The sequence below is a fragment of the Lepidochelys olivacea genome (genome assembly GCF_965140295.1).
Source record: "Lepidochelys olivacea isolate rLepOli2 genome assembly, chromosome: 1".
NCBI lineage: Eukaryota > Metazoa > Chordata > Testudines > Cheloniidae > Lepidochelys > Lepidochelys olivacea.
This window is the reverse complement of record NC_140411.1, coordinates 398,341-424,463: the sequence shown is the minus strand read 5'-3', so window position 1 is coordinate 424,463 and position 26,123 is coordinate 398,341. Positions and strand designations below refer to the sequence as shown.

At 53.6% G+C, this 26,123-nt stretch overlaps 1 protein-coding gene across 1 annotated transcript in view; it reads left to right on the top strand.

The window, feature by feature from the left end:
• The window catches only part of DNHD1 (dynein heavy chain domain 1), a 178,169-nt gene that overhangs the window by 127,647 nt on the left and 24,399 nt on the right, over nt 1–26,123 (top strand). The window contains exons 27-31 of the mRNA XM_084616938.1: nt 349–578; nt 781–985; nt 1,537–1,639; nt 1,986–2,135; nt 4,275–4,457. Of these exons, the coding sequence (XP_084473064.1) occupies nt 349–578; nt 781–985; nt 1,537–1,639; nt 1,986–2,135; nt 4,275–4,457 (871 nt within the window). The remainder of the gene's footprint in view (nt 1–348; nt 579–780; nt 986–1,536; nt 1,640–1,985; nt 2,136–4,274; nt 4,458–26,123) is intronic.

Below are 26,123 nucleotides of genomic sequence, written 5' to 3'. Positions count from 1 at the left end.
ATGGGGGTGACCCCAGGGGGGTGTAATATCCTCCCCCCACTTCTGTATTGAAGGGTGCACACAGGCTCCAGACCTTGCCTGCCCTGGGGGGAATCATAGAGGCCCCGCCCGCACACGGGGGGGCATCCTCTTGTCAGGGGTATTTGGCGAGAGAAGGAAATTCCAGCTGGGCCTGCCCTGAGACCCTGCTGGGCTGGGGCTATCCACTGGTGGCAGGGGGCACTCCCTGTGCTGGGTGGGGGTTAGTGTCAGTCCCCCTCAAACTGGACTGGGAGGGAGGGGTTTGGTGTCACCCCATATCTTGGGGGTCCCCCTCTCTTCCCTCAGCCCCGTGGCCTTCTCTTCCAGGTTCTACCAATCTGTGAGGAGCAATCTGCATTTGCTGCTGCTGCTGGATGGGCACAAGGGCTGGGCGAAGGGCAGGGGGCCCTTGGGTTACCCCACAGCCATGGCCACAGCCCTGCTCACCCTCACCTGCAGCACTGATGTGTACCAGCCCTGGAGCCAGGAGTCCCTGGTGCAGGTGGCTACCCAGCGCCTGGAAGATGCCCTCAGCCAGCAGCCTCTGCAGAGCCCAGGTGAGGGCTCGGCCTGCTTCTGGGGTCTCAGCCCCTCCTGGATCCTAGCGGCTATGCAGCCAGCAAAGGGCCAGGCCCACCTGGGTTCAGCACAGAATACAGGCACCAAGTGCCTGGCCGCTCGTGCTGGCCAGCTCCAACCCGTGGGCCCTGCTGCCTCCTCTCCACAGTCTCTAATGGTGTCCACTTGCTTGTCTGTCAGTCCCAGCGTCGCTGCAGGCCCTGGAGAATTCGCTTGCCAGCATTGCCTCAGCCATGGCTCTGATTCACCGCTCTGCCAGCTGCTACGCCACATACCTGGCCCCCAGCATGCCCGTCATCACCCCAAAGACCTTCCTGGATTTCATCGACATTTTCCTCATGTTCTCAGCACAGTTGCAGAGGCAGAGCTGGACTCAGGCTGATCGGTGAGGAATGAGGCCAAACCCTGCTCCCCATCACAACCTTAACTCTGGCCCCATGGTGCCCCCACATGGCTCTGCCCCATGGGCCAGGCCATCAGCGCTGAGCAGGGTAAACTTCCCATGTCAGTAATGGCTGGACTGTGGGGTCTCGACACTCAGCAAGAGGGCCTTCAAGCTGCCCCCATTCTAACAGCCGGCAGCAGTGTTCTGGGGGGCCATGCAGCCACAGCTCCAGACTTGTGTGTGCCAAGCTTCTGTGACTGAGGAGACGTGGCTGAGGGAGAGAATGGGGATGGGGTGCCTCCTTTTCCCCCTCCACCCCAGGAGTATGGGTGAGGAGCAGGGTCTGACCCCCTGACCAGGACACAAGCCGCCTCTCCCTGCCAGGGTCAGGTTATCCCAGAGTTGCCCACTAGGGGCTCCTGACTTTGGAACAGAAGGATCCAGCTGGAGGGGTCCCTGGGCTGCACCCCCACATTCAAGTGCCCCTAGTGCCCTGGATCTGAACATGTGCTGGGGGGTGCGGGAGCCTCACTCTGCTTTCCTTGGGGCAGGATGAAGCTTGCTCTGACCAAGATGTGGGCAGTGAGTGAGAAGCTGCGGGAGCACAACCAGGACATCAAGTATCTGCAGGAGAAACTTCGCATGGCCAAGGAGGTGAGAGGGTGGCCTCCAGGAAAGCCTGGCGCCCTGTGCTGTCACCCACCAGATCAGCTCACCCAGCGTGGTGCTGGGGGCGCTGTGCTGCAGAGTGGGGACCCTTCCCAAGGCCGCAGTACAGCTGCAGGAGAAGGCAGGGGGCGCTCTCCACAGGGTTTGGGGATTTGTACCTCCAGACAGAGTGGGGCGAGTATTCATCCGTAGAGTAACTGTCCTGCTCAGACACTCACAGCCTGGAGCAATGGCTTGGGTTGATGCTGGGGGTGAGGCAGGGGTTGGGCAGCAGCAGAGGGAAGGGCTGTGTGGGCTGCTGGTGCCATGTCTGCTCCCCTCCTGCCCTCAGCAAGTGGCCAGGTGCCGGCGGCGGGCAGAGCGTGAAGAAGTGGTGCAGAAGCAGCAGGAGCAGGACTGTCAGCACCGCGAGGCGCGCATCGAGATCCTTACACAGGAGCAGCAACTGCTGGAGCAGAGCAAGGAGTCTGCCATGAGAAAGGTGTGCACGGACCTGAGCCCCTGGAACGGCAGGGGATGGGCACCCGGCCCGGCTGCCTGGCTGAGCCCCTGGAACGGCAGGGGTGGGCACCCGGCCCGGCTGCCTGGCTGAGCCCCTGGAACGGCAGGGGGTGGGCACCCGGCCCGGCTGCCTGGCTGAGCCCCTGGAACGGCAGGGGGTGGGCACCCGGCCCGGCGGCCCGGCTGAGCCCCTGGAACGGCAGGGGATGGGCACCCGGCCCGGCGGCCCGGCTGAGCCCCTGGAACGGCAGGGGATGGGCACCCGGCCCGGCTGCCCGGCTGAGCCCCTGGAACGGCAGGGGATGGGCACCCGGCCCGGCTGCCCGGCTGAGCCCCTGGAACGGCAGGGGATGGGCACCCGGCCCGGCTGCCCGGCTGAGCCCCTGGAACGGCAGGGGATGGGCACCCGGCCTGGCTGAGCCCCTGGAACGGCAGGGGATGGGCACCCGGCCCGGCTGCCCGGCTGAGCCCCTGGAACGGCAGGGGATGGGCACCCGGCCCGGCTGCCCGGCTGAGCCCCTGGAACGGCAGGGGATGGGCACCCGGCCCGGCTGCCCGGCTGAGCCCCTGGAACGGCAGGGGATGGGCACCCGGCCCGGCTGCCCGGCTGAGCCCCTGGAACGGCAGGGGATGGGCACCCGGCCCGGCTGCCCGGCTGAGCCCCTGGAACGGCAGGGGATGGGCACCCGGCCCGGCTGCCCGGCTGAGCCCCTGGAACGGCAGGGGTGGGCACCCGGCCCGGCTGCCCGGCTGAGCCCCTGGAACGGCAGGGGTGGGCACCCGGCCTGGCTGAGCCCCTGGAACGGCAGGGGTGGGCACCCGGCCTGGCTGCCTGGCTGAGCCCCTGGAACGGCAGGGGTGGGCACCCGGCCCGGCTGCCTGGCTGAGCCCCTGGAACGGCAGGGGTGGGCACCCGGTCCGGCTGAGCCCCTGGAGATGCAGGGGCTTAGGTGCAAGGCCCATCAGTAGGGGTGAGCCTCACATGGGCGGGAGTTGGTGTGGGTCAGGATACGTTATTGCTGCCCAGCTGGTTGGCCAGCAGGGGCAACGGGTGGGAGATGGGTGGGAATCGGCCCGGTATGTGGTGGTCAGGGGGATACGTGGGATTCCCTATTGATGCCTGTCCATCAGGGGAGGTGAAGTCACTGATCCACCGGATCTGTGCCACCCCCGATCTTTTAAACAGTCCCTTGGGGGAACCCCTTCAGTGGGCCAGACCTCAAAGGATCCTGCTGTCCCTTAAGGTCAGGCCATGCAGCCTCAACGCCTACTAGACTGAGCCACTGGGCTCCAGCCTCCTGGGTCCCGCCCTGAGCTCTGCCCAGTGAGTGCAGCTGCCATAAGCTCCTGGTCAGAGACTTCTACACTCTTCAGGGATCCAGGCACCTCAGCCAGGATTTGCAGCGACACCAGCCACCTGTGCAAAGCAGGCACCTGGAGCACAGCCCGGGGAAGCCCTTAAGTCAGCCCTGGGAAGCAGCGGTTTGGACATTGTCCATGCTGGCCAAGCCATTTCTGTCTCTTTGTCTCCCAGGCCCAAATGAGCCCCCAGGCCTCTTCAAAGGCTGCTTTTATCCCAGCCTCCTGTCACCTTTCATGCCATTGTCCTCCTGGAGTTCAGTCCCCTGCCAGAGTTCCCTGCTGTCAAGGTGTCAGCGGTTCAGTCCTGGCCACTTCCCCTGTCTGAGCATCCTCCCTTGAGCTGGGTCAGATTGAGCCAGGCCTAACTCCCCTCATCCCACCCCAGAGAGTTCCTGACACATGCTCCAGGACCTGCCTTGCCCTGAGACCAGCGGCTGACCCGTTGGCTCCCACTGGGTAGCAACACCTAGTCCAGTCACTGCCTTGCCTGTCATTCATAAACTTGTTAGAGAATTCCCGTGGCATCACAGGGGTACATGGGGTGCCCCAGTGAGGCCTGGCTGCCCTGGAACCTGCCCAGAGGAGAGGGGAGTATGTGGGGTGCCCCAGTGAGGCCCAGCCTGGCCCAGTCCCCACCCATCTGGGGAGGGGTGTATGTGGGATGCCCCAGTGAGGCCTGGACTGCCCCGGTCCCTGCCCGTCTGGGGAGGGGTGTATGTGGGATGCCCCAGTGCAGCTTGTCTGTCCCTTCCCTCAGATGAATACTGAGTACAAGGCAGCACTGGCTGGACTGCAGGTGCAGGACATTGAGGAGCTGCGGAGCTACCGGTTACCACCAGCGTCCATCCTGAGGGTGACGGATACCCTGTGCATGATGTTCAGCAAGGAGCCTGGCTGGGAGAGTGCCAAGCAGCTGCTTGGCCAAGAGGACTTCTACCAGGTGCCGGGAGGGGCTGTTGTATTGATTTAGACAGAGTCAGTGGGCCAGAGGTGTTCACAGAACCCAGTCACTGTCCAGCACTGAGCAGTGTTAAAGAAGGTGTGAGGGCTGGCGGGTGGAGTCCTCAGCCTGCCTGGTACCACAGCCAGCAAACCAGCAAACATCCTTGTAGCCCTTTAGTAGCGATACGGACGAGATGGGAGAGAGCTGACCCTTGCCTGTAGAGCAGTGAATGGGGCTTTCATCTGAACAGCTTCCCTTCCCCTTTGCCTGTAGCTGAGCGAGTTTCAGCAGAAAGCCCCTGGGTTTGGCATGCCCTCAGACGTATCAGAGATGGTGATAACGCTGCTTTTGGGGGAAGGCAAGGACGTGAGCTGAGAGGGGTTGGAGCTGCAGCTGCTGTTACAGTCCAAGCCCATTTCAGCTCAGGTGGTGACCAGGATTCAGCTGAAGCTGGCGGGGGAGGAAGTGTCTGCGTCCTTTCTAGCCCAGGTTGGTAAGGATGTCCCTCAGGCATAGGAGAGAAGGCCCTGGGTCACAGGAGATGGTGGGCGCAGCTGATGCTGGTGACGTTTGCTCCAATAGCCTCCATCTGTTCTCCCCCTCCGCCAAAGTCTCTTTCTCTGAGGACCCCAAAAGGCGGTGATGGCGGAATAGCCAGCCCCTCATTATTTTGTCCACCAATCAAGCCTAATATCCAGCACACCAATTTTAATTGATTAATATCCGGTTCCACCTCATCTGATTTTTACCAAGCATGATTTTAACCCAGTCCTAGATTTATATTCCCATGCCTTCTGCACCCCGGCAATGTACACCCAGCTGCTGCCATGGAAACAGTACACCCCAGCTCCCTGGTTCCACCTCAGTCCCCAGGCTCCTCAGCACAAGGCACTGGACAGGTTTATGGGAACACCAGACTGGAGTTTATTGAGAGAAAACGCTTCAGATAAAAGCAAGTGCAAGGGTTTGGAAACCTCTCAACATCAAGGGTAGCATTGCGTGCTTCAATTCCCAGATTAGTTTGATGGATCATTGAAAGTAGCTTCATCCACAAAGATGATGTCAGAATGGATTCAAATTTGGACATGTGCCTCTGAACAGACTGAAGTTCAGTTCGAGCCTGTGCAGTGAGACTGAGAGCTTCAGGCTCATCTAAAGCCTTTCTCACTGAATTCAAATGCTGCGCAACTGGTTGAACCCCATCAATCCGTGCAGACCATCTAGTTCTGGACATCCCCTGCAGTGAAACAGGAAGAGATTGCTTCAGAATTTCCCACCTTTGTGGGCTGCTACTGAAGAGATTGTACATTTGCTGAACAGTTCCAGAGGAAGTAATTGCCTCCTTGCATGATTCAGCACAGTCAACACCTACCAGGTTCAGTGTGTGGTTTCCACAGCTGGAGAAAATACAGTTTGAATTATTCTCAAGCAGAACTGCTTGTCCACCTTTGTACTTCCCGGCCATATTGGATCCATTGTCATGGCTCGACCAATGCAGACTTGAAAATCTCACTTAAAACCTTCTAGAATTACTAGTACTTGAGCAGCAATTTCTTTCCCAGTTTTTCTCATGAAATTATCAAACAAAATAAACCTTTCTTCAATTCAAAATTTTGAGCTGTCTACAATCTTAACGTATCAAATAACCATAGTAGTCTGTTCCCTGTGAGAACAATCTGGAGTGGCATCAACAATGATTGAAAAATACTTGGCATTTTGAATCTCATCAAGAATTGTTGTTTGTACGAATGACCCACATAGCTCAATAAACCCGTTTTGTATGCATGTGGCGAGATAATGGACTTGTATGTGCTTTTGATTCTCTTGCGATTCTCAAATACATTTAACATACTCTGATAAAAGTGGGTCATATTTGCTGAGGAGCTCCACTATGCCTAGAAAGTTTCCATTTGCACGATCACCAGTACATTGACTAGAACCAAAGAAAGCCAATCCCCAGTCAAAAAGAAAAAGGATGACATTCAGGATGCGCTCAAGAAGTTTTTTCCAGTTGTTAGTTTCTGTAGAGAGTTCAGTCAAGAGTAAATTCTCAACTGAACTTTCAGCTAATGCTGCCCTACTGGCTGATTTCCATGCAACATAGTGTTCTTTGTGTGACGGTGAACTCTCACGGGATGGTATTCAGTCTTTCAACTTCCTCCAACCCCTGTTGATGTGCCATCCTGATTGGTCAGAGAGACCTGATGCATTTGCAGCACTTTTGTTCAAAATGAAGCAGGGTGCACGGTACAGAGATTGTTTTTCCGTACTCCAGCATAACCAGTCTCTTGTGCAGGTCTCACCACTTGGAAGAGTTTTTGTCAGCAGATGAGTAGGGAAAGCATGATTAACAGCATCTCATGGAATGTTACTTGGAATTTCAAAACAACTAATTTGAAGAAAAGATTGTATTTGGGCAGCATTGCTCTTGTCAATAATTCCAATGTCAGTCATAGTCAAACCTGTAGTACTCATGAATTGCTCTTACTGCGTAAGATCTACATCTTCCTGTTGCTGTTGAGTTTCTTAATCGTACACAGTATCTTCTTCTGCATCTGTTACTGTTGGCACATCTCCTTCTTGACTACTGTCCTCATGTTCAGGTATTGGCACTGAAATATCACCTGTTGCAGTTGCGGAGTTTTCATTATCTGTAGCATTGTTTGTTGGGTAAGGTGTGTTTTCCAGTGGTTTGAGAAATGAAGTTATTGACTTTGAGCTCTTAGCTGCTGCTTCACTCAGTTGTTTTCGTCATCTCTTCCTTGCACCACTTTCAAATCTCCTCTTCATAGTGATCTATCTGGTCAATATGGAGCCTATCCACACTTGAAATATTCTGCTGTAAATAAATAGCTTATCTACACTTGAAATCTTCTACTGTAAACGTACACAAATGCTGAATGATACACAAATGCTGAAAATGAAGGAATACTAATTAAGAACACAAAATGAAACAGTCAGGTTATTATTCTTATCACTGAATCAAAACTCAAGCACGCAAGGTATAATATAATAGGCTGATCTGAAGACAAAGGGATTACGTATGTATAGTAAACACAGACACGGATACAGACAGAGGGATAATGTCCAAACATTTCAAATGTGTGTCCTCACGAAACTCACTGTACAAGACTGTCCTCACAAATTTTCACCTTGAATCCGGGCCTACGGACTACGAAAGTCATGATGATGGCCAAGCTACCAAGCTAGGGCTCAACCAGCCCAACCAGTCACCTCTTTTAGCTACCATATGAAGATAATAATGAAGAATTCTCACACATAAATAATACCTTAGTCAACTAGACATAAAACTGTAAAGATACTAAAATGTAACAATTCTGTACCTTTCAGCACGCACTTGATCCAGCACCAGCCACTAGTAGTGGTTTGTTTATGTAATCAGCTGATCTGAGAGAACACGTTCATCACGGTCTAATCTTGTGCCATCAGAACCAATATATTTTTATTAATATTTGTGAACATTTTGAACTCTTTAATATGACAAAACCTATATCACTTAACAAAAAAATTCTGTCTTTTACCAAATCACAGCTCTTATTTGCTTAAAATTGCAGTTCTAAGCTGAGAGAGTGTGTCACATTTTGGTCCAATAGGGATGGGCATAAAAACAAGTTGCAAAACTTATCAAATGCCAAAAAATTAACAAGTATCTAAATTTGAGGCCCACTTTGAGTTTGAGGCCCAGGCCAAATGGCCCTCCTGGCCCCCCCCTCTGCTTGGCCGTGGTGAGGCCCAGTAAAATGGAGCCTAGATCCTGATTGGAAGAGAATGGGGCTGGAGGCAGGCTGCCCATGGGGCAGGTGAATGCCATCTTGGCTCTGTGGTTACAGATGTAGAGCTGGCTGGCTCAGTTAAGGGAGCAGCGAGCTCCAGGCTGAGGCTCTGCATGGGGCCGCAAGTGCAGTGTTAACAGGATTCACAAGGTCTGTGCTATGCCCCCGCCTTTCAACCATCTCCGGGGAGAACTCTGTTAGTGTGCCAGGCCCCCAAGAGGTCACCCTGTGCTACAAGGGCAGGCCACCTGGCCTCAACAGCTCCAGTACTGGGCCTTCGGGCGCCAGCACCCTGTTCCAGCTGGGCTCAGATGCCAGGGAGAGGCTGTGCTACCAATGAGCCTCTGGAGAAACACAAGGCAAAACGAAGTCGTATTTATTAGCATGACACTGTCTGGTGTTAACGATGCTGTCTGGGTGAATTGCTACCACCAGCTTACAGCATGAGGGCTGTCATGGGGTCTCCGGGCGATGCTCTGGAACTATTCCATACAAAGCCAGGCAGGACTCTGGGGGAGCCTCCTCTCTCTGAGCAGACTGTCTCCAGGGCAAGAAGCTCACACAACTTCGACCTTCCTGGGGCTGACCTCGGAGCATTCAGCATCCCCTGCCCCATCATGCGCTTTCCACAGTGGGTCCACACAGGCAGGGCTCCTGGGGAAGCCAGAGGGCCCTGCCCCCCAACTCCGCAGTCAGACGTGACTCTCAGCCAGCCAGTAAAACAAAAGGTTTATTAGATGACAGGAACATGATCTAAAACCATGAACTTGTAGGTACAGAGAACAGGACCCCTCAGTCAGGTCCATCTTGTGGGGGTAGGGAGCCCAGAGCCCCATCTGGGCCTCCCTCCATTTCCCCAGCCAGCTCCAAACTGAAACTCTCCAGCCCCTCCTCTGGCTTTTGTCTCTTTCCCGGGCCAGGAGGCCACCTGATCTCTTTGTTCTCTAACACCTTCAGTTGGCACCTTTGCAGAGGAGGGGCCCAGGCCACCAGTGGCCAGGAGACAGGGCATCAGCCATCCTCTGTGCAGACACCATCATACTGGCCCTTTAGGGTGCTGCAACAATCACACCTCCTTATCCCACCAGCTAGATACTTAAGAAATGCCTAGGGGAAACTGAGGCACCCACACAGTATTCAGAGAGAACATTAAGAACATTCCCACTTTGTCACATCTCTCCCCGCTTCGAGACTGCAGATGCTGATTCATAAAAGTCCTCAGCATCAACCCCAGGGTCCCATAAACTCTCTCCACCAGCCTGTGGGACGGAGGGTGACCTGCAGAGGCCCAGGTGGGCCAGACCCCCCATTTCTCCCACCAGCCCCAGAGCAAGGCTGACAGGACATTGGACCCCTGGTCTGTAAGGACCTTGTTGGGGACCCCCCCTCTGCTGAAGATGGTCAGCAGCGCGTCTGCCCTGGTGTCTGCCTTGGTGGAGGACAGAGCCCCCGCCCCTGTGTAGCGGGTGGCGAGATCCATCACCCCCAGGACGTATTTCTTCCCTGCCTAGGTCGCCTTGCTGAGGGGCCCCACTATGTCCATAGTCACCTTCTGGAAAGGTTCCTCTGTGTTGGGCAGGGGTCTCAAGGGAGCTTCTCCCTTATCCCGGCCTTCCCCACCCTCTGGCCAGGGTCGCAGGACCTGCCGTGCCGCTGGGCCGCGTCCCAGACTCCGGGTCAGTCGTGGTTCTGCAGCAGCCGCTGCCTGGGGCCTGGATCCCCTGGTGTCCCGAGAGAGGGTCGTTTTGGGCCAGGTACGACAGCTGGTGGTGACATTTCCGGGGCACCCCCAGCGGCTTCCTGATCCCCCACGGTTCTACTTCCCCTGGGGGAGCCCCGTCTCGGTCCAGGAATCCCTTCTCCCACGGGAATCTGTCCCTGCAGCCTTCCCCACGGGGGTTTGCAGCCTGTGGCCAGCAAGTCCCCTCAGCTCCTCCTAGGAGGGATCCTTCCGTAGCTCGGTCTGGAATTCAGGTGCTGGGGGAGGGAGTGGGACCTGCTCCCTCTCGTGGGCTGGGCCTGGGGTCACAGCCCCACTGAGCCCTGTCCCTGGTCGCTCCTTCCCTGCCCTGGGATCACTTCCCAGCAGTATCTCTGGACCAGCTAAACCTGGTTGGCAGCCGAACTGCCCTGCCTGTGGGTCCCCCCCCCCTCAACTGGGGTCTCAGCTCCATCCTTGTTCAGCGCTGCCCTTGCTGTCCCAGTGGGGGCAGGCAGCGAGCTCTCTGCTCTCCTTACAGCATCGGAGCCAGTGTGAGCCCCCTCTCCGGTGTGCAGGGGGGCAGGGAGCATCTCTCTGTCTCACCCAGCCCCAGGGGGCTGGTTACAGGCAGGCAGGTATCTTGCCCTCCCCCCTGCTAGCCAGGTATCCTGTCCTCCCCCCTGCAGCTCCTCCCCACTGCCAGCCAAGTCATCTGCATTTTCACTGACCATTTCCCTCTCCACTGATTGGTTCCTTGGATTCAAATTCAAACCCTTGGCCATTACAGGAGCAGGGCCTGGATCCTGTCCCAAAGAGATACAGTCACCCCGCAACAGGACCTCACAGCCGATATCCTGGAGAACCGAATGACCAGCCAGCCCAACCCCTCCTGGGTCTGCACAGGGATCTGGGCCATAGGCAGGGCAAGGGGCCCCATCCATGGGACCTTCACCCAGGTCACACAGCCCTTCAGCATCTGTTGGGGCTTGTCATGGAGTCCCTGGGCGATGATCTGGAACTGCTCCCCATGAAGCCAGTGAGGACTCTGGGGAAGTCTCCTTTCTGTGAGCAGCCTGTCTTCAGGACACAAAGCTCACCCGGCTTCCATCTTCCTGGGTCTGACCTCAGAGCATTCAGCCTCCTCTGCCCCTCCGTGCACTTCCCCCAGCGAGTCCGCCAAGGCGGGGTCTTGGGGAAGCCAGAGGGTCCTGCCCCCCAACTCCGCAGTCAGACATGACTATCAGCCAGCCAGCAAAACAGAAGGTTTATTAGACGACAGGAACATGGTCTAAAACAGAGTTTGCAGGTGCAGAGAACAGGACCCCTCAGCTGGGTCCATTCTGGGGGGCAGTGAGCCAGACAACCACGTCTGCCCTTCACTCCATGTCCCAGCCAGCCCCAAACTGCCTCCCCCTCCAGCCCCTCCTCCTCTGGGCTTTGTCCCTTTCCCGGGCCAGGAGGGCACCTGATTCCTTTGTTCTCCAACCCTTTAGCTCTCACCTTGCAGAGGAGGGGCCCAGGCCATCAGTTGCCAGGAAACAGGGTGTCGGCCATTCTCTGTGCAGACACCATCACACTGGCCCTCTAGGGCTCTGCAACAATCACATCCCCTGATCCCACCGCCTAGAGACTTAAGAAATGCCTAGGGGAAACCGAGACACCCACACAGTATTCAGAGAGAACATTAAAAACAGTCCCACTTCATCACAAGGGCGTCTATCAGCTGCAGGCAACACAAGCTCCCCTTCTGGACTACCAGAAGCCCCGGTCGTTCCCCCTGCAGGCTAGCAGTTTACACACTCCATCTAATTACAGGAGATGCCCAGTCCCTTGTCATCTGGCCACCTGCCGAGTATACTGATTCGCTGGCCCTCGGGAAACAGTTCTTCCCAGGCATCTCCTCTCGTCAGCACTGCCCAAAGCACACGGCACTTAGACACATCTAGACTGAACCCAAACTGAAACTTATTACCATAGCTGGAGTTAAAGATTCAGATAAAAGCGAGTAAAAGGATTTGGAAAGTGTAGAACTCCACATCAGATCTGCAAGGGAGTTTTGTTCTCCCTAGAACTTCTCACAAAGTCGGTAGTGACCGCTGCTTCATTGCTGGGTTGGGGAGCCCATCTTGACAACTTTACAATACAACAGGGTTCGCACACTTGTTCCTGGCACTAGCCCATGTTAATGAATTCTTTCCTCCTGGAAACCAGGCAGCATGGAAGTTACCATTTTGAAGAGCAAAATGGCATCCTTCATGCTTTGTGACCTCACACACACCATACATGCAAGGTCACGCTGCGTGGAGCAAAATGGTGCCCTCCATACACTAGTGATCACCGTGACCCCATCTGCTGAGGATGCAACCCTATAGGGTCGCAACCCACAGTTTGGGAACCACTGCAGTACAGTGTCAGTGATTTCGAAGAGAGGCTTGGCTTCATATCAACGTCCTGGAATTCAAAGTGATACATAAGAACATAAGAATGGCCATACTGGGTCAGACCAAAGGTCCATCCAGTCCAGTATCCTGTCTACCAACAGTGGCCAATGCCAGGTTCCCCAGAGAGAGTGAACCTAACAGGTAATGATCTAGTGATCTCACTCTTGCCATCCATCTCCACCCTCTGACAAACAGAGGCTAGGGACACCATTCCTTACACATCCTGGCTAATAGCCATTAATAGACTTAACCTGGCTCATAGCCATTAATAGACTTCTGTGAATTTATCCAGTTCTCTTTTAAACCCTGTGTGACAGGGTCGGGCCAGATGGCTATAGGAGAGTAATAGAAGGCAGATATATTAGCCCTAGGCTAAGTAGGTCCCTTTTCCCTGGGTAAGGGAACAGGGAAGGTTCCAGAATAATCAGGAACCTTCGGGAGACAATTAAGACAGGCTGATTAGAACACCTGCAGCCAATCAAGAAGCTGCTAGAATCAATTAAGGCAGGCTAATCAGGGCACCTGGGTTTTAAAAAGGAGCCCACTTCAGTTTGTGGTGTGCGTGTGAGGAGCTGGGAGCAAGAGGCACTAGGAATTGAGAGTGAGAAAATCCTCCCAAACCCCCAATCCTCCCAAATCCTCCCAACTCCTGGTCAGACACAGGAGGAGTCAACCTGGACTGTGGGTTCAGAAAAACGGCCAGGCTGAGGGCTGCCGTGAAGCTCCAAGGCGAGCAAATCCACCAATAAGCGCAAGACCACCAAGGTAGAGCAGGAACTTTGTGACACCTGTTATAGCCCTAGCCTTCACAACCTCCTCAGGCAAGGAGTTCCACAGGTTGACTGTGCACTGAGTGAAGAAGAACTTCCTTTTTTTTGTTTTAAACCTGCTACCCATTAATTTCATTTGGTGGCCCCTAGTTCTTATATTATGGGAACAAGTAAATAACTTTCTCTCATTCACTTTCTCCACACTACTCATGATTTTATAGACCTCTCTCATATCCCCCCTTAGTCTCCTCTTTTCCAAGCTGAAAATTCCTAGCCTCTTTAATCTCGCCTCATATGGGACCCGTTCCAAATCCCTAATCATTTTAGTTGCCCTTTTCTGAACCTTTTCTAATGCCAGTATATCTTTTTTGAGATGAGGGGACCACATCTGTATGCAGTATTCAAGATGTGGGCATACCATGGATTTATATAAAGGCAATAAGATATTCTCTGTCTTATTCTCTATCCCTTTTTTAATGATTCCGAACGTGCCGTTTGCTTTTTTGACTGCCATTGCACTCTGCGTAAATGTCTTCAGAAAACTATCCACGATGACTCCAAGATCTTTCTCCTGATTATTTGTAGCTAAATTAGCCCCCATCATATTGTATGTATAGTTGAGGTTATTTTTTCCAATGTGCATTACTTTACATTTATCCACATTAAATTTCATATGCCATTTTGTTGCCCAATCACTTAGTTTTGTGAGATTTTTTTGAAGTTCTTCACAGTCTGCTTTGGACTTAACTATCTTGAGCAGTTTAGTATCATCTGCAAACTTTGCCACCTCACTGTTTACCCCTTTCTCCAGATCATTTATGAATAAGTTGAATAGGATTGGTCCTCGGACTGACCCTTGGAGAACACCACTAGTTACCCTTCTCCATTCTGAAAATTTACCATTTATTCCAACTCTTTGTTCCCTGTCTTTTATCCAGTTCTCAATCCATGAAATGATCTTCCCTCTTATCCCATGACAACTTAATTTACATAAGAGTCTTTGGTGAGGGTCCTTGTCAAAGGCTTTCTGGAAATCTAAGTACACTATGTCCACTGGATCCCCCTTGTCCATGTGTTTGTTGACCCCCTCAAAGAACTCTAATAGATTAGTAAGACATGATCTCCCTTTACAGAGGCAATGTTGACTTTTGCGCAACAATTTATGTTCTTCTATGTGTCTGACAATTTTATTCTTTACTATGGTTTCAACTAATTTGCCCGGTACTGATGTTAGACTTAACGGCCTGTAATTGCCAGGATCACCTCTAGAGCCCTTCTTAAATATTGGCGTTACATTAGCTATCTTCCAGTCACTGGGTACAGTAGCTGATTTAAAGGACAGGTTACAAACCACGGTTAATAGTTCTGCAATTTCAAATTTGAGTTCTGTCACGGAGTGTGGGGGAGTCCAGGCCCTGCACCCCTCTTCCTGGGATTCACTGAGACTCTCAGCCAGCCATTAAAACAGAAGGTTTATTGGACAACAGGAACACAGTCCAAAACAGAGCTTGTGGGTACACCCAGGACCCCTCAGTCAAGTCCTTCTGGAGGAGCAGGGAGCTTAGACCCCAGCCCTGGGGTTCCCTGTGTTCCTCCACCCAGCCCCAAACTGGAACTAAACCCCCCCAGCAGGCTCTCTCCTGCAGCCTCTGTTCACATTCCTGGGCAGAGGTGTCACCTCCCCCTCCCCCTCCTGGCTCAGGTGACAGGCTCTCAGGTCTCCCATCCCCGGGGCACATTCCCAGGTCAACACTCCCCACTCCCTGCTGCCTCACATCGTCACATCTCTCCCCCGTTCGAGACTGAACTGAGCGGGGTCACTGTGATCAGTGACCTGGGGAAGTTCGGGGCCCCCTCTCCGGGACAGCGCATCCGCTATCAGGTTGGCACTTCCCTTCACGTGGACCACGTCCATGTCATAATCCTGTAGGAGCAGGCTCCATCTCAGGAGTTTGGCGTTGGCTCCTTTCATCGGGTGCAACCAGGTCAGGGGAGAGTGGTCGGTGTACACGGTGAAGTGTCGCCCGAAGAGATAGGGCTCTAGATTCTTGAGGGCCCACACCATGGCCAGGCACTCCTTCTCAATGGCCGTGTCGTGTTGCTCCCGGGGTAGCAACTTCTTGCTCAGGTACACGATGGGGTGTCTCTCCCCCTTTTCATCCTCCTGCATTAACACCGCCCCCAGTCCCGTGTCGGAGGCGTCGGTGAACACCACAAAGGGCTTGTCAAAGTCTGAGTTTGCCAGGACTGGGACACTGACCAGAGCCTCCTTCAGCACCCAGAAAGCCTTCTGGCACTGCTCGGTCCAGACCACCTTGTCTGACTTCCCCTTCTTGCATAGCTCAGTGATGGGGGTGGCTATGGCACTGAAACGGGGCACAAATCTTCGGTAGTATCCTGCCATCCCAATAAAGGCTTGGACCTGCTTTTTGATGTGGGGAGCGGGCCAGTCTCTGATCACCTCCACCTTGGCTGGTTCCGGCTTTAGGCGGCGGCTCCCCACCCGATGGCCCAGGTAAGATACTTCCGCCATCCCCACCTTGCACTTCTCCGCTTTTACAGTCAGCCCAGCCCCCTGGAGTCGGTCCAGCACTTGTCTAACCTGGGACACGTGGTCCTCCCAGGTCTGGCTAAAGACACAGATATCATCAATATACGCCACGGCAAAACTCTCCATCCCCCTCAGGAGCTGGTCCACCAGGTGCTGGAAGGTGGCCGGCGCTCCCTTGAGGCCGAACGGCAGGGTCAGGAACTCCTAGAGCCCCAGAGGGGTGATAAAGGCCGATTTCAGCCGGGCATCTGCATCCAGCAGCACTTGCCAGTAGCCCTTTGTAAGGTCCATGGTGGTAAGGTACTGAGCTCCTCCCAGCTTGTCTAGGAGCTCATCCGGCCTGGGCATGGGGTAGGCATCAGATACAGTGATGGCATTGAGCTTCCGATAGTCCACACAGAACCAGACCGACCCATCCTTTTTGGGGACCAGCACCACTGGCGAGGCCCACGGGCTGGCCGATGGCTGGATCACCCCCAAAGCCAGCATGTCCCGGACCTCTCTTTCCAGGTCCCGAGCAGTTTTCCCCATGACTCGGAAGGGGGAGCATCTTATCGGCGGGTGCGACCCTGTCTGCACCTGGTGGACAGTCAGATTAGTGCGTCCAGGCTGGTTGGAAAACAGCTGTCGGTACGGATGCAGCACCTCCCTGACCTCAGCTTGCTGGGCAGAGGTTAGCTGATCTGAGAGGGGAATTGTTTCCAGCGGGGAACCAGCTCTGGTCCCAGGGAATAGATCTACTAAAGGGTCATGTCCCTGCTCCTCCCAATGTCCACACACGGCCAACACCACCTTCCCCCTGGCATAATATGGCTTCATCATATTCACATGGTACACCCGGTGGTGGTGCGCCCGGTTTGACAGCTCCACCACATAGTTTACCTCATTGAGCTGCTTGACAACCTTGAAAGGGCCCTCTCAGGTGGCCTGTAGTTTGTTCTTTCTCACGGGGATGAGAACCATCACCTGATCCCCGGTGGCGTAGGCACGGGCCCGTGCCGTGCGGTCATACCAGACCTTCTGCTTCCTCTGGGCTCTGGCCAGATTCTCCCTGGCCAGGCCCATGAGTTCAGCCAGTCTCTCTCGGAAGATCAGGACATACTCCACCACTGACTCTCCATCGGGAGTGGCCTTCCCCTCCCACTCGTCTCTCATCAGGTCCAGGGGGCCCCTCACCCTCCTGCCATATAACAATTCGAAAGGCGAAAATCCGGTAGATTCCTGGGGCACCTCCCTGTACGCGAACAGCAGGTGAGGTAAGTACTTGTCCCAATCCTGCGGGTGCTGGTCCATAAAGGTTTTCAGCATCATCTTTAGCGTCCCGTTAAACCTCTCCACCAGCCCATTGGACTGGGGGTGATAAGCTGAGGCCCAGTTGTGCCGGACCCCACATTTCTCCCACAAGCACCGGAGCAGGGCCGACATGAAGTTGGAGCCTTGGTCTGTCAAGACTTCCTTGGGGAACCCCACTCGGCTGAAAATGGTCAGGAGCGCGTCTGCCACGGTGTCTGCTTCAATGGAAGCTAAGGGCACTGCCTCGGGGTAGCGGGTGGCAAAATCTACCACCACTAGAATGTATTTCCTCCCCGACCGGGTCGTCCTGCTGAGAGGCCCCACGATGTCCATGGCCACCTTCTGGAAAGGCTCCTCTATGATGGGCAAAGGTCTCAAAGCCGCTTTCCCCTTGTCCCGGGCCTTCCCCACCCTCTGACAGGGGTCACAGGATCGGCAATACTGCTGGACCGTGGTAAAGACCCCGGGCCAGTAAAAGTTCTGTAGCAACCTCTGCCGGGTGCGCTGGATTCCCTGGTGCCCTGCGAGGGGGATGTCATGGGCCAGGTACAGTAGCTTGCAGCGATACTTCTGGGGGACCACCAGCTGCCTCCTGACCGCACAGGACTCTACTTCCCTTGTGGGAGCCCATTCTCGGTACAGGAACCCCTTCTCCCACAGGAACCTCTCCTGGCAGCCTCTCCTCACGGTCCGTACCACACTGAGGTCGGCCAGGTCCCTGAGCTTCCGCAAGGAGGGATCTTTCCTCAACTCAGCCTGGAACTCAGCAGCTGGGGAAGGGATGGGGCCCGGTTCCCCCTCAGTGGCCAGGTCTGAGGCCTCCGCCTCTCTGAGCTGTGCCCCTCGGCGCTCCCTCCCCACCAGGGTAGGGTCCTGCACCTCCGGTGTGGTACCCTCCCCAAGGTCAGGGTGCAGTGCCCCTCGCCGGCTCTGGCTACGGGTCACAACCAGGGCGGTCTGGGGCTTGCTTGGCCAGTCCTCTAGGTCTCCCCCCATCAAAACTTCAGTGGGCAAATGGTGGTGTACCCCCACATCCTTGGGGCCCTCCTTGGCCCCCCATTTCAGGTGTACCCTTGCCACGGGCACCTTAAATGGGGTCCCACCCACCCCCGTCAGGGTCAGGTAGGTGTTGGGCACCACCCGATCTGGGGCCACCACCTCGGGCCAGGCCAGCGTCACCTCCGCGCCTGTATCCCAGTATCCATTGACCTTCCTCCCATCCACCTCCAGGGGAACAAGGCACTCTCTCCGGAGGGACAGCCCCGCGCCCACCCTGTAAACCGAGCACCCTGAGTCCAGAGCCTCCAGCCCTCTGGTGGAGCTGGCCTGGGGTACTCTTCCCTCCGGGGCAGGTGGTAAACTGGTAGCCCCCCTTTCCTAGGTCGTCTTCCCCTCGTCCAGCTGAGCCCCTACCCAGTTAACCCTGGGTAGGTTGGGTCTGCTCAGTCTGTCCCTGAGCCCGGGGCACTGGGTCCGTACGTGGCCTCTCTGGCCACAGTGATAGCAGCTCAGGTCACGTTGGTCCCCTCGAGCGGGTTGGAGGGGCCCGACGCCAGGCGTTCCCCTTTGGAGGGGGTTCTCCCTATTTCCCCGCTGGGAGGTCCCGTGGTGACTCTCTCTCTGCATTGGGGGCGGCCTGTTCTTTTGGGATTCCTCCCGGCTAACCCCTGACCGACTGTTCACAAACTCGTCGGCCAGCTGCCCTGCGTGCTGGGGGTTCTCGAGCTTTTTGTCCACCAACCACAGCCTCAGGTCGGAAGGGCACTGATCATACAGTTGCTCCAGTACGATTAGGTCAAGCAGGTCCTCTTTAGCTCGGGCCCCAGCTGTCCACTTGCGGGTATATCCCTGCATGCGGTTGACCAGTTGTAGGTAGGTGACCTCAGGCGTTTTACGCTGACTCCGGAACCTTCTCCGGCACATCTCGGGGGTCAGCCCAAACTCACGGAGCAGGGCCTGTTTGAATAGTTCATAGTCCCCTGCCTCCGCCCCTGTCATCCAGCTGTACACCTCCACGGCTTTGGGGTCCAGTAAGGGGGTGAGAAACTGGAGCCTGTCTGCGGGGTCAACCCTGTGCATCTCGCAGGCATTCTCAAAGGCCGTCAGGAAGCTATCTGTGTCCTCCCCCTCCTTCCGCTGGGCCAGGAAGCACTTATCAAAGCTCCTTGCAGTCTTGGGTTCCCCCTCACTCCCCGCAGCTGGGGCCCCACTGCTCTTCAGCCTGGCCAGCTCCAGTTCATGCTGTCTTTGTTTGTCCTTCTCCTGATGTTCCCACTCCTTCTCCTCCTGCTCATGTTGACGTTGTTTCTCCTCATGTTGATGTTGTTTCTCATGATCCTCCAGCTCCCTCATTTTCATCTCCCTGTCCCATTCCAGCCGCATCCGCTCCAGGGATGGGGAGCTCCGCCGGGAGGATCCCCTGCTGGCTGCTGGGGTCAGGGTGCCCTTGGTATTCGCTGGGCTTCCCCCAACCCCTCCCCCAGGCCTAGGTAGGAAGGGTCTCGGGATGTCCTGGGCAGCAGTCTGACCCCTCCCAGCCCGGTCAGGCCCCAGGGCCCAAGCTGTGTCCGCCGGGGGGCTTCCCTCAGGGACAGGGATCGGGTCATCCAAGCGATCCCTTTCCTCCAACTGGGCAATCAGCTGTTCCTTGATGGACCTCCCAATGCGCAGTCCCCTCTGCCTGCACAGCTCCACCAGGTCGCTCTTAAGGCATTTAGCGTACATCTCCCTGCTGGCCACTCGCAGGCTGGGCAGCTTTCCACGGTTTCCAGGAAAAGCCCCTCGTGTGCCAGTCCTTCTTGAGGTCACCAACTCTTTGCCAGGGTCGAGCTGCAGACTCCTCCGCCCCTGGGACCGCTCGCTGCGATCCCCCGGGAGACCCTGTTACTGCAAAAGTCCTTCTCTCTGGTCACACACTCCCAGGGGTTAAACGCCCCCTGAAACCGTCTCTCTCTGAATCTTCAGCATGCCCGGTCCCCATCAATCCCCCTTCATTTAACTGTTTCCCAGTCACTTACTGCAGGAAGCGCCGTTCACGGGGTGCAGTACATCCCACCGCTGCCACCAGTTGTCACGGAGTGTGGGGGAGTCCGGGCCCTGCACCCCTCTTCCTGGGATCCACTGAGACTCTCAGCCAGCCAGTAAAACAGAAGGTTTATTGGACAACAGGAACACAGTCCAAAACAGAGCTTGTGGGTACAACCAGGACCCCTCAATCACGTCCTTCTAGGGGAGCAGGGAGCTTAGACCCCAGCCCTGGGGTTCCCTGTGTTCCTCCACCCAGCCCCAAACTGAAACTAAACCCACCCAGCAGGTTCCCTGCTGCAGCCTCTGTTCACATTCCTGGGCAGAGGTGTTACCTCCCCCTCCCCCTCCCCCTCCCCCTCCTGGCTCAGGTGACAGGTTCTCAGGTCTCCCATCCCCAGGGCACATTCCCAGGTCAACACTCCCCGCTCCCTGCTGCCTCACATCGTCACAAGTTCTTTCAGAACTCTTGGGTGAATGCCATCTGGTGACTTGTTACTGTTAAGTTTCTCAATTAATTCCAAAACCTCCTCTGGTGACACTTCAATCTGTGACAGTTCCTCAGATTTGTCACCTACAAAGGATGGCTGAGGTTTGGGAATCTCCCTAACATCCTCAGCCATGAAGACCGAAGCAAAGAATTCATTTAGTTTCTCCGCAGTGACTTTATTGTCTTTAAGTGCTCCTTTTGTGTGTCACTTACTTGCATGGTATTTTACGCCCAGAGCAATTCTGCTCCAACAAATTAAAAATTCTGCATACAATATTTTAAAATTCTGCAAAATTCTATATATTTTATTTGGTTAAAATAACACCATATCATCGCGCCAGTTTCAATTATTTTGGTAATTTATTTCAAAATACCTGTCAGCAAGTTTGTCTGTAACAATACAGACAACAAAAAATAAATGTTTTTTTGGGAAATAGGTTCCTTACTAGGTATATTAATACAGAACACTGAGTAATAATTCATTTAAACTACAATACAGAACCAGATTTCCCGCCCCACTCAGAAGCAATGCAAAGGCTTGGGGAATCGGGGTAACTGAGTTGCTGAGGGAGAGGGAAGTAAATTGCTGGGAAGGAGCCTGGGTGTGAACCTGGAGGGTTGTTGGTTGTGGGTGGGAGAAGTATGGAAGACCCTGGCTGACCCCTAGCCTCTCCCAATCAGTCTGCCCCTATCCCAATGTGGACCTGTATCCCCCACCCCCCGTCCCATGTGTCTCTGCACCACCACTCAGCTGTCCCCATGCACCCACCGCCCCTTGTCCCCATGTGGCCCTGCACTCCCTCAGTTAGCCAGCCCATCCCAAAGTGACCATGCATGCGCCTTCCCCATGTGGCACTTCACCTCCACTCCCATTAAGCTCCCTCCCCACTCTGTCCCCTCCACTAGCCCTTCTGAACCTCAGTCTGTGACCCCCCCAGTAGCCCCATGTGTCCTGCTCTGTCCCCCCCCCCCGCCGCCCCATATCCCATGTCTCCTCCCCTGGCCCCACAGGCAGGGCACATGGGGGGAGGGATAGCTCAGTGGTTTGAGCATTGGCCTGCTAAACCTAGGGTTGTGAGTTCAATCCTTGAGGGGGCCATTTGGGATCTGGGGCAAAAATTGGGGATGGGTCCTGCTTTGAGCAGGGGGTTGGACTAGATGACCTCCTGAGGTCCCTTCCAACCCTGATAGTCTGTGATTCTATGAACGCAGCCTCTTCTCTTCCTTCTCTGCAGCTGGCTGCTATGGCTGGTGATCCGGCTGCCCTCTGTTCTGGTGCCACAGCAGCCCCTGGTGAGCCTCAGAAACAACTCTGACATCATAATCAAAAAGGCTGACAAAGGAGGTGCTGTTGTCGTCATGAATAGGTCGGAATATGAACAAGAGGCTGCTCGGCAGCTCTCCAACACGAGTTTCTACAAGTCATTACCCTCTGATCCCACTGAGAGTTACCAAAAGCAACTACAGCATTTGCTCAAGAAACTTCCTGAAAAAGCACAAGATCAAATCCGCACAGACACACCCCTGGAACCCCGACCTGGGATATTCTATCTACTACCCAAGATCCATAAACCTGGAAATCCTGGGCGCCCCATCATCTCAGGCATTGGCACCCTGACAGCAGGATTGTCTGGCTATGTAGACTCCCTCCTTAGGCCCTACGCTACCAGCACTCCCAGCTATCTTCGAGACACCACTGACTTCCTGAGGAAACTACAATCCATCGGTGATCTTCCTGATAACACCATCCTGGCCACTATGGATGTAGAAGCCCTCTACACCAACATTCCACACAAAGATGGACTACAAGCCGTCAAGAACACTATCCCCGATAATGTCACGGCTAACCTGGTGGCTGAACTTTGTGACTTTGTCCTTACCCATAACTACTTCACATTTGGGGACAATGTATACCTTCAGATCAGCGGCACTGCTATGGGTACCCGCATGGCCCCACAGTATGCCAACATTTTTATGGCTGATTTAGAACAACGCTTCCTCAGCTCTCGTCCCCTAAAGCCCCTACTCTACTTGCGCTATATTGATGACATCTTCATCATCTGGACCCATGGAAAAGAAGCCCTTGAGGAATTCCACCATGATTTCAACAATTTCCATCCCACCACCAACCTCAGCCTGGTCCAGTCCACACAAGAGATCCACTTCCTGGACACTACAGTGCTAATAAACAATGGTCACATAAACACCACCCTATACCGGAAACCTACTGACCGCTATTCCTACCTGCATGCCTCCAGCTTTCACCCTGACCACACCACACGATCCATCGTCTACAGCCAAGCTCTGCGATACAACCGCATTTGCTCCAACCCCTCAGACAGAGACAAACACCTACAAGATCTCTGTCAAGCTTTCTTACAACTACAATACCCACCTGCAGAAGTAAAGAAACAGATTGATAGAGCCAGAAGAGTTCCCAGAAGTTACCTACTACAGGACAGGCCTAACAAAGAAAATAACAGAACGCCACTAGCCGTCACCTTCAGCCCCCAACTAAAACCCCTCCAACGCATTATTAAGGATCTACAACCTATCCTAAAGGATGACCCAACACTCTCACAAATCTTGGGAGACAGGCCAGTCCTTGCCTACAGACAGCCCCGCAACCTGAAGCAAATACTCACCAACAACCACATACCACACAACAGAACCACTAACCCAGGAACTTATCCTTGCAACAAAGCCCGTTGCCAACTGTGCCCACATATCTATTCAGGGGACACCATCACAGGGCCTAATAACATCAGCCACACTATCAGAGGCTCGTTCACCTGCACATCCACCAATGTGATATATGCCATCATGTGCCAGCAATGCCCCTCTGCCATGTACATTGGTCAAACTGGACAGTCTCTACGTAAAAGAATAAATGGACACAAATCAGATGTCAAGAATTATAACATTCATAAACCAGTCGGAGAACACTTCAATCTCTCTGGTCACGCGATCACAGACATGAAGGTCGCTATCTTAAAACAAAAAAACTTCAAATCCAGACTCCAGCGAGAAACTGCTGAATTGGAATTCATTTGCAAATTGGATACTATTAATTTAGGCTTAAATAGAGACTTGGAGTGGCTAAGTCATTATGCAAGGTAGCCTGTTTCCTCTTGTTTTTTCCTAACCCCCCCCCCCCCCAGATGTTCTGGTTTAACTTGGATTTAAACTTGAAGAGTGGTCAGTTTGGATGAGCTATTACCAGCAGGAGAGTGAGTTTGTGTGTGTATGGGGGTGGGGGGGATGTGAGAACCTGGATTTATGCAGGAAATAGCCCAGCTTGATTGTCATGCACATTGTGTAAAGAGTTGTCACTTTGGATGGGCTATCACCAGCAGGAGAGTGAATTTGTGTGGGGGGGTGGAGGGTGAGAAAACCTGGATTTGTGCTGGAAATCACTTTAGATAAGCTATTACCAGCAGGACAGTGGGGTGGGAATAGGTATTGTTTCATATTCTCTGTGTATATATAAAGCCTGCTGCAGTTTCCACGATATGCATCTGAGGAAGTGAGCTGTAGCTCACGAAAGCTTATGCTCTAATAAATTGGTTAGTCTCTAAGGTGCCACAAGTCCTCCTTTTCTTTTTGCGAATACAGACTAACACGGCTGTTACTCTGAAACCTGTATCACCTCTGTGGCAGAATGTATTTTCTGCAGAGAAAAAAATCGGGGGGGGGGGGGGGGGGGAGACACATGAATTCTGCACATGCGCAGTGGTACAGAATGCCCCCAGGAGTAACCTTTCTCCCTCATATCAAAGATCTGAGTGTGCATGAAAGAACAAACAATGCCACCACCATGTTTTATGTAAACAGGGAGGAACCAGATCAATGATCTGGTGCAGGGAAGCAATGAACACTGTAACACTAATGTAGTTCATCTTCCAGGCCTACACAACATGCTCGCAGACCATCTAAGCAGCATTTTCAGAATCAGAAATTGTTCATAGAGGATTCAGGCGTCAAGTCCATTATCAATCAGAGGGTGCGCCCCACATAGATCTTTTTGTAGCTGAACAGAACAGGAAAGCCAAGTATTTTGTTCCAAGAGAGGACAGAGACCAAGTTCTCAAAGAGATGCCTTCTGATCTCTTGGACTCAGGGCCTGTCGTATGCTATTCCTCCAATTCCATGTGTGAAGGAAGGTCAAACAGTTCAGGGCCTCAGCAGTGGTTCATGGAAATCAGAAATCTCTCAGTGATACCTCCAGTATTGATATGTTTCTGTCAGACTTGATCACTCAGAACAATGGGAAAACATTTCATCCTGATGTATTGTCATGCAATGGAGAAGAATTGTTCCGTTGATGTACAGAGCCTATTGATTAAGCACAGAAAGCAGTCTGCAAGGACAATTTGTACTGCAGAATGAAAACATTCTTCATCCAGAGCTTCCCAACATGACCTTTCTCCCTGAGAGACATCAGTTCCTTATATCCTTGAGTGTCTATTACCTTTAAACACCTCCTCTTTGTCACGAAGCACATTGTGTGTTCATTTGGCTGCTTTCTCTGGACGTCATTCACCAATTCAAGATCATGCTGTTGTTTCTCATCCTTCAGTCAAAAAGTTTGTGAAAGATCTTCTAAGAGTTTTCCCTCTGATAAGCTAACCCCCTCCCCCATGGAATCTTAATGTGGAACGTACAGGTCAGGGCGATCACAAGATAAATATGAATCAAGAGTGTAACGCTGCTGCAAAAAAAGTGAACATCATTCTGGGATGTATTAGCAGGAGTGTTGTAAGCAAGACACAAGAAGTAATTCTTCCGCTCTACTCCACTCTGATGAGGCCTCAGCTAGAGTACTATGTCCAGTTCTGGGTGCCACATTTCAGGAAGGATGTGGACTAATTGGAGAAAGTCCAGAGAAGAGCAACAAAAATGATTAAAGGTCTAGAAAACATGACCTGTGAAGGAAGATTGAAAAAATGGGGTTTGTTTAGTCTGGAAAAGAGAAGACTGAGAGGGGACATGAGAACAGTTTTCAAGTACATAAAAGGTTGTTACACGGAGGGAGGTAAATTGTTCTTCTTAACCTCTGAGGATAGGACAAGAAGCAATTGGCTTACATTGCAGCAAAGGAGGTTTAGGTTGGACATTAGGGGAAACTTCCAAACTGTCAGGTTAAGCCCTGAAATAAATTGCCCAGGGAGGTGGTGGAATCTCCATCATTGGGGATTTTTAAGAGCAGGTTGGACAAACACCTGTCAGTGATGGTCTAGATAATACTTAGTCCTGCCACGAGTGCAGGGGACTGGAGTAGCTGACTTCTCAAGGGCCCTTTCAGTTCTATGATTCTATGTTTCTGTGGCGACAAGCCCAGCGTGGAATGGGAAGGAATGAGGTCATTTGACTCAAGCAGCAGCCTGATTGGAGACCCAAGTCAATAACAAATTGAATAAAGTCTACACATGTGAATGGAGAATCTGAAGACACAATAGAAATCCCAATGGCTGGGACAGTCACACCTAGCAACCCCAGCTAAGAGGACGGCGATTTCCCCCACCTCTTGGCAGGAAAGCAACGCAAAGGCCCCAAGCTGGAGAAACAAGGAGAGGGGTCAGGGCAAGCTCTCAGAGA